Consider the following 8,470-nt stretch of genomic DNA (forward strand, 5'->3'; position numbering starts at 1 on the left):
CCTTATTTTTGAAACCGCTGACATGCAGTAATTGAATGATTTCACACAAAAAAAAGACTGAAGTTACTGCGGACCGGTAATACCGCGCCATCGTTATCATTAAATTTTTCAAAATAAAACATCTGTTAGCATCAGAGTCTGAAGGACCTGTTGTTTTGAAACATTGTCAGATGATCTTTGAATGATAAAAAGTAAAGGGATATGACTGGTTTGTTTTCGGTTTGCCCAGTACCAGATGACCAATGGACCAGTACTGGTCCCCAAACCAGAGGTTGGGGACCCCCAATCTAAGGAATTAAATATATTGATGAAACTGTGTCTCACTTCAGCCCAGTACCAGATGACCAATTGACCAGCGCTGGTCCCCGAACCAGGGGTTGGGGACCCCCAATCTAAACGTTTGAAATCTAATCATCACTAAGGTTTTAGATTTATTGGACACATATTGACCTGGCAAATTTAGTTTATTGTTTGAGCCAATAGGATTCGAGGAATTAGCGGTATGCTAAACGTCTGTCCTGGTGTCTCTCTTATATATATTTTTTTTGTTTTTACTGGGAGTAAATTAAATGGTTTCCCTTGTTGATTATCAGGCTGTGTAACTGGTTGGTTGATTGAACTCTTCATCATTTTCCACTGATGTGATTAATGCAGCTGTCACCTCAGGCAAACAGATCACACACTCGTCCTTGGTGCTCCGCTCTCCTCACCTTTTTCCGAACTATTAGCTGGCCGAGGCGTCCAGCCGCAGGTTGTAGAGCTTGGCCGGATCCTGATTGTCACAGACATCAGGTCTTGACACAGAATTCACATTCACACACATGCTACCCATCACACAGGGATTCACAGGTGGAGGCAGCAGGAGGAGCAGCAGCAGCAGCAGCAGCATCATTAACCAGCAGCAGGGGCAGTGGCAGCGGCAGCAGCAAGGGGGCAGCAGTGAAGCAGAAAGACACAGAGGCGCAGGTCAGTGACAGCAGTGAAACAGGATTACAGTATATTGTACTGAACATATTATTCATAGTATTCATTATTCTCTTATTTTCTACAGAGTATGAGGGCCCTAATATTTAAAGAAATTTTTTCTGGAGGAAAATAAACCAAAATATTTCTCTACATGTCCTTTATTTAGGTCTAAAAAATGTCATTGATGTTTTTAAAATATTTTTTTTTATGTTGAACTAAGGATTTAAATGCAACTTATTCCAGTTTTGGGAAAAGAAAAAAAAATTAAGCATCAGTGTTCGTTCATTTATACACTTGAAAAAAAGATAATAAATAAACTCGACACAAAAAAATGCTACAATATATATAAACTTAAAGTCACAGTCACCGTTTATCGCCATTCATGTTTTAGGCAAACGATGTGTTTTCCAAAACATCGTAATATGTTGTTTTTATTTATTTTTCGTTTTTCACCTCTTTAATTGGCGTGTCAAATTTATTTACAACCTGAACCTTCATGAGAAGTCAAAGTTTAATAAGGAGATTAGCAGTTTTCTTCCTGATCTGAGGTCTGTCCGTGTCCCTGCACTTCTGCTGGTCAATCAGTGTCATCACACTCACCTGTGACCTGTGATCACCTGCTCATCAGTCTGACTGGTGTCACCTGGTGCCCTGGGTATATATACACCTCTCTCCCTCACTCACTCTTTCTTTGTTGTGTTATTGGGCTGGTGGGTGGTTGGACATGCTGATGGTTGTGTGTTTGTTTTGTGTGCCTAGTTCTGATTCATGTCTACATTGCTGTTGTTCCTGTTTGGCCTTTCCCCCAGTTAGTTTGAATTGAACTAAACGTTCCTCCACCTGATCAATCTCTCTGCTGCTGTTTGGCTCCTGACTTTAGTATATAAAACTTGAGTCATTTGTTTTCGGGGTTGATTTTCATGCATCATGTTTCTAAAATGTCCTCTCCTTTCACCTTGCTTCCTTTCTTGTTTCCTGCTCACTTATGCTATACTGCATGTAGCTCCTCAGACTACTTTGCGAAAAAAAAAAAGATCTTAGCTACAGCGATGCCGCAGACAGCGGTTAGCATAAAGCACTGAGGTGCAAAACCAAGTGACATGTTGCGATAATTGATCGAAAATATACAGCAGGTTTAATGCGTTCACGCTGCATTGTAGAGGCAGATGGTTCGGTTTCTGTCTTAACAGAAAGTGGAGAGAGGGGAAAAAAAAAAAAAATCCTAAATGCCGCTTTTACCTTCACACTTTACTGTCATAACATCACCGTTGCACATGCACCGACATGCACATGCGGCTGCAGCAGATGTTCCACTGGCTACAGACAAGCACATGTGACGCAGTTTACACCACTTTACTGTCAGTATAAAATAAGGCCAGCTGCTCAGACAGTGTTGATTAAATTGGTTCACACATATACTCGACACATACAACACAACGGAGGTGGTGGTGGTGGTGGTGTTTGTTTGTCACTCTTACCGGTTGTCATTGATATCGGTGGTGTTTCCTGTGAACAGAGAAGTGAAGAAGTGCGTGAGGACGGGGTGGGGGCAGGTGCACAGTGAGGTTGGAGTGTAACTATACTGGAAAAAATGGGTATAAAGTGTTTGTTTTTAACACATACACACCTATGGGATTAACTGGCCGAATGCAAATGGCAACAAATCAAACCAGAACTAGCAGCTGCTTAATGTGTCCCCTGACGCTTACAGACAAATGAGATTCCCCGCATTTAAAACAAACCATGTGCGCAATTCACCGAGGGAACAGAACATCAAAAACTGCATGGATAAAATATCTGCGGTGAACAAATTGCGTAAAAAAAAAAAAAATGCACCCTGTACCACAAAACGGAACAAACTAAACTCCCGGCGGCTGAACGAAACATTATTGCCATTTTAGTTCTAATTGTGTAACTGCGGGAGTTTGTTTAAAAGGTTCAATGTAAACGTGCATCATTTTATGACGTCTCCAAAGGAAACACTAACCAAGGCTCCAACTGACCAGTTTCACTGCATCTAATTACAAAAAAAAAAAAAAAATTAGTCATGTTAAAGACTCCCAGGTTTCTAGCGAAAAAACAAAACCCTTTTCACGGCGGCCATTACAGTCCAATCAATAGTGCTACAGAACAGCACTTAGGAGCCAAAACAGTTCTGTATGATGGCTCCACTTGTTATGCTCCAGTTGTACCGAGGACAAGCTTCGGTGCAGTGGATTAATTAATTGAAACTGCAGTAATTGAATTAATTTTGTGGTGATGGGTCACAGTAGCAAGAGAGTGGACTGTGCTTTTATACATCAGTGTATCATTTTTTTTTTTCATGTCACGTGACCCTGACGAGTGATGTGACTCGCATTCAGGCAAATCAATGCCAACTTTTGATAATGTCATTTAGAATGGGTGTAATGGGAATTTAGAAATAACTTGATCTGTTGGACTGTGACGGAACACATGGTCCAATAGTGAGACTGATACAGAAGTACCCAGTACTTGTACTCGTTCTACTTGCTGTATCGTAAAACTCTGCTAAAGGACACTTTAACATTTCTACTTGGTTTTCTCGTTGTACGGTGGTTCCAAAACTGATGGGCCCCACTTTGGTGATGGGTTAAAAGCAGACATCACATTTGGTTGTGTCACAATGACAAGCAGTTCACTTTCCACTTTCCTTATGCTAGCATTGCTAACTCTGGTCAGTTGGCAGGAGTGAGATTTGTGTGGGTAGGGGTGGGAGGTGCACCGTGAGTGGCTGCTACTGCTGCTCTGAACAGATTGCACGGGCAAATTAATCCGATCTTCATTTCACACCACCTACAACCAATCTGTGTTTTTCCCAGTCTCTTGTTTAACATTTACAGCATTGGACAATATGCTTTGTCAGGGGTGATCCAAAGGTAGATCGGGATCTACCAGTAGATCTCAAAGGGAGTGCTGGTCCTCCCTGAGAAATTACATTTAAAGAAACCAGAAAAATTAAAAACGAAAGATTTAATTCTATTTTAAGATGCTAATCAATAGGGCTAAAGTAAGGACCATAGAAGTATTGAGTCAGACGGAACCACTAGGTTGATCCTTTTTAGGGTCACACGAGCCGCTATAGCCAATCGCAGCACTTGGTTCTACTTGTCACATTCGCTTTTGGTCAATCAACCTAAACCTTACGACAGAAGATGCAAACTTCGCACAGAAAAACTGAGTATCAAACCTGCGATCTTCACCCTGTCAGACAAGGGCACCAACCATTTCTTTCCACCGTGTGGCTTCTGTGTTTTTAACAATTGGAATTAAAATAATCAGGGGAAAAAACTGAGGTTCTTTCTGTGTCCTGGTGGCTGTTTTACCCTCCTACTCATGCAGGTAAACAAAATCTGCTGCTAATGAGGACGGACACACCCGCAGACACATTAAGATGTATTGGAGCCTAGAGTTGCAGCATCCTGTTGAAAATGAACTTTTTTTTTTTTTTTTTGGAATATTTATAGATGAGCACCTGTGGTCCATATAATCTATGGACACATCATCAAACTCCTGCTGCTCCTCACCGCAGGTTCTTGTCACAGGTACAAGTGGCGACTACAAGTCTACGGCCCAAACACGCAAAAACCAACACAAGGGAGTACAAACAGCAGCAGGTTTTTATCGTGTCAGCAGGGCAATTACTGGTGCAAGTTTAACAACCAGCTGTGTAAAAACAGCATTCAAACATTACGGCTGGTTTGATAGCCTGATGGAAACTGCTTAAAAAAAAAAAGCCGTAAAAACAAGTGAATTCACTCCTGCTGATTGTCATCCCCGTCTAAACAAGCTTCATCTGAGGAGAGTTTACCATTTTCGGAATCAAGCATCTCCGCAGTGCTGTTGTCCGCTTGGCTCACTGGCTCATCTGGAAGCCTGCAAAGAGCATCGACAGATGTGTGGGTTTAGCAGCAGGAAAAATTTTTTTTTTTTTTACCAATTCTATCTCTATATTCAGCAAAACAATAGCAGGTGACATGCTGGGGAAGGTGATGATGACTTTTACTGCTGATTTTACGTCTCTCCAGAGGGTGGTGCCATTTCTTGGGGCACCTCTTCCACGGTTTCCAAAGGTGTATCCGTAGTAGTAGCAGGAACCAGCTCTTTTTTGCGAGGCTGCCGAACATTGTGATCGGCAGTTTCTTCCCCTGCTTCTTTTTCCAGTCGAAGAGTAGTTTGTAGGCAGTCACGACGTCGACGATTTTGTTGCAAAATTGGACCGATCGAACCATATCGTCGTCCCATTCCTGTGACATCTCTTTCAGATCCAAATCCAGGATACAGTATATTTCATATATACAGTTTCAAAAACCCGCAGAGTCGTGAATCCGCGAAAGATGAACCGCGAAATAGTGAGGGACCGCTGTACTACAGATGCTACTTGAGTTGACGAGAGGCCTGTATGTTTAATATGAACATAAAAATGCAGGGTTATATGCAATAATATGGAATTGTATTTTTTTTTTTTTTCAATTTTTGACCTTTATAAACAGTAGTTTGATTCAATATTCCTCACCAGCCTTTCGTCAAACAGCCACTTAAAGAACTTCAGATATGATACTTTTGTCCAAGGTCAGGAATATGTGTTTAATGCACAGGGAGGAGTTTGTTATTGGATGTCATAAAAAGCTTTTAGGAGAACCGTGGGAGTGAGTATGGCTGACACTGAAACCGGATGATGCACAAGAAGAAAGATCTGGATTCAGAGATTCTCTCCTCAGTTTTATAGACATTCAAAACGACCCCAGAGTCGATGCACACATACGCCATTATATTCTACCCCGGTCTCCTGCAAGAAACTTGCATTCGAGTGATTATTAAATGCATTATGTGCTGTCCTTTTTCTTCCTTCCGTCAGGACACTAACAGTAAATGCTATAATAAAAAAATAGTAAATAGGACATTAAGAAAAAGGATTTCGCTGACTTTGACACCCGAGTGTTTATCTCCAAGAAATAAGAAATGTTTATTTGGTCATTTTAGCTTCTGGAATTACTGATAAAAGACAAACAAATGGAGTAGCAGTGAACTCAGCTGCTCTGAGGAGCCTCTGTGGCCAAATGAGAAATACTGTTGGTGATAAAACAAAAACAAAAAAAACTGAGTGCGCATCAATATTTTGGATTCTATAGAAGTGGATTCTTCATTTATTCTTCTGCCAGTGCTTTTATATTCCCTTCTTACTAAAGTGGACCTGGAGTCAATCGCAGCCGTGTGAGTGGTTAGCTGCACATTCACAGGTCAACAGTCTATCACCGGTGCATAAAACAAAGGAAATGGAAGTAGACTTCTAAGTATTCAAAAGGGAAAGTGTTATGATTGTTTCATTATTACACTATTGGAGTTAAAGCCCACTGAAAACAGAGGCTCCTCTGCACTCGATTAATGCTACAGTTACTACTTTTCCTGAATTCACAATCAAACAGGTCGGGGACAACTGTCTGCCTTTCCTGGATAGTGTTGTGCACACTGAGAGAGACGGGGAACTCAACCTGGAGGTATATAGAAAACCCACCCAGACCGATCATCAGTACCTTCTATTTGATTCACATCATCCACTTGAACACAAATTGGGGGTGATCCGGACCCTTCGTCAGCACAGACCCCCAAAACATCCCCTCATAATCAGAAGGGAACACGAACATATACACACAGCACTCCAGAACTGTGGCTATCCAAACTGAGCGTTTGCTAAAACAGCCAAGAAGCCCAGCAAGGAGATGAAAGATGATGCTCAAAAGAGGAATAACATTGTCATTCCATATGTGGCGTGAGTTTTAGAAAAACTCTAACGCCCATCAGAACCCATTGCATTTCAAGCCCAGCAACACCCTGAGGCAGAAACGTGTCCACAAGATTGTCCAGGACAAGATTCCTAGGGAGGTTGGGCAACAGGCTGGCAACCCCACCTCGTAAAAAAATAATCCCCCATGAGCTCCTTGGTCTTCTCAGTATTGAGCAGAAGGTTGTTGGTGTTGCTCCACCTAGCCTGACAATCCACTTTCTCCCTGTAGGCAGCCTCATCGCTGTCTTTGATGAGGCCGGTCACCGTGGTGTCATCTGCAAACGTAATGATGGTGTTGGAACCATCGAGAGATCCGCAGTCATGGGTGAGAAGGGAGTAGAGGAAGGGACTCATCACACAGCCTTGTGGTATACCGGGGTTAATGGAGTTCCGTGTTCCGGCTCATTCTGTACAGTGGGAACCCGAGCTAGCTCAAGCGTGGGATCTGGTGTCGATCCACACCGCCACATCTCCGTGAAGCACAGGACAGTGGAGAAGAAAACATCTGTTATTATGCACAAGTAGCTGAAGTTGGTCAACTTCGTTGTACAGTGAGTGCACATTAGAGAGGAATATGCCGGGAAAAGGTGTATGAAGTCCACAGTGGTGCAGCCGCACGAGCCCACCGGCTCATGTCCCGCTCTTCTGACACGTTGCTGCTTTGGTATTGAAACAGTCGCCTTTGAGTAACTGAGAAACTGGGAGAATACATCCAGTGGAGTTGTTGTATGGATGTTTACAAGTTCATCCTTGGTGTAAAAGTTCTGGGAACCAGAGCAAACACCGGGGTAAAAGCACAAAAACAGTAGAAGGAGCGCTGCACCAAACACTGTGTCGACCGTCCGTGGTGCCATCGAGTTATTGGTGATGGATCTATTTTGTCTTGCAGGGCTTTAGGACTGTAGTTGGTGATTTGTCTGAGCCCTCTCCAAACAGAAGCCGAGTCGTTAGCTGAGAACTCATGTTGAAGTTTTTCAGAATACTATCGTTTAGCTTTTCTCACCTCCTTGTGAAATCCTTGCCTTTGTCTCCACTCCTGAACGCCTCTTCCTTGAGCCTTCTTAGCAGAGTTTTGCTGTGAACCAGGGTTTGTCGTTGCTGTAGCTCCCCCTAGTTCGTGATGGTATACAGCTGTCCTCACAGAAGCTGATGTAGGAGGTCTCAGCCTCCGTGTACTCTCCCAGGCTGTTGGTAGCCGTCCTGAACACATCCCAGTCAGTACAATCCAAGCACGTCTGAAGTTCCTCAATGGCTTCACCGGACCAATGCTTTGATGTCCTCACTACGAATTTGCACCGTTTCAGTTTCCGCCTGTAGGAAGGAATCAGATGGACCATGGTGTGGTCCGAGTGACCCAGTGCAGCCTGAGAAACTGCATGATAGGCATTTTTGAATTGTGGTGTAACAGTCCAGATTGTTCCCACTTAACACTAGAAGTCCTGGAAATTTTCACTTCTCCTGCAGACCCCCCTCCCCTTCCAAGAGGTGTTAATGTTATCACCTGGTCGTTGCAGTTGCAAATTCGATAAGTACCTTCCACCCCTAAGTACCTTCCACCCTTCCCCCCTCTCTGGTAGAAAGAGAAAAACAAACGGAGAAGCAAACAAAGGACTTGAGTAAATGAGAAAAACATTTATTGAAGACTATTCCAAATAAATTACATTGAAAACAAATTGTGAGCATATTCCATAGTATTTTTTT

General features: G+C 42.8%; 1 protein-coding gene across 1 annotated transcript in view; it reads right to left on the minus strand.

Annotated features, from left to right (window-relative positions):
• Nucleotides 1-297: 297 nt before the first annotated feature.
• The window catches only part of kif5ab (kinesin family member 5A, b), an 85,405-nt gene continuing 77,232 nt past the window's right edge, over nucleotides 298-8,470 (minus strand). Inside the window, exons 26-28 of the mRNA XM_017036419.2 lie at nucleotides 4,796-4,860; nucleotides 2,445-2,472; nucleotides 298-824 (exon numbers count right to left, since the gene is read on the minus strand). Coding sequence (XP_016891908.1) covers nucleotides 725-824; nucleotides 2,445-2,472; nucleotides 4,796-4,860 — 193 coding nt within the window. The 3' untranslated portion in view covers nucleotides 298-724. The remainder of the gene's footprint in view (nucleotides 825-2,444; nucleotides 2,473-4,795; nucleotides 4,861-8,470) is intronic.

Source organism: Cynoglossus semilaevis, chromosome 11, assembly GCF_000523025.1.
Source record: "Cynoglossus semilaevis isolate Cse_v1.0 chromosome 11, Cse_v1.0, whole genome shotgun sequence".
In the NCBI taxonomy this organism is placed as follows: domain Eukaryota; kingdom Metazoa; phylum Chordata; class Actinopteri; order Pleuronectiformes; family Cynoglossidae; genus Cynoglossus; species Cynoglossus semilaevis.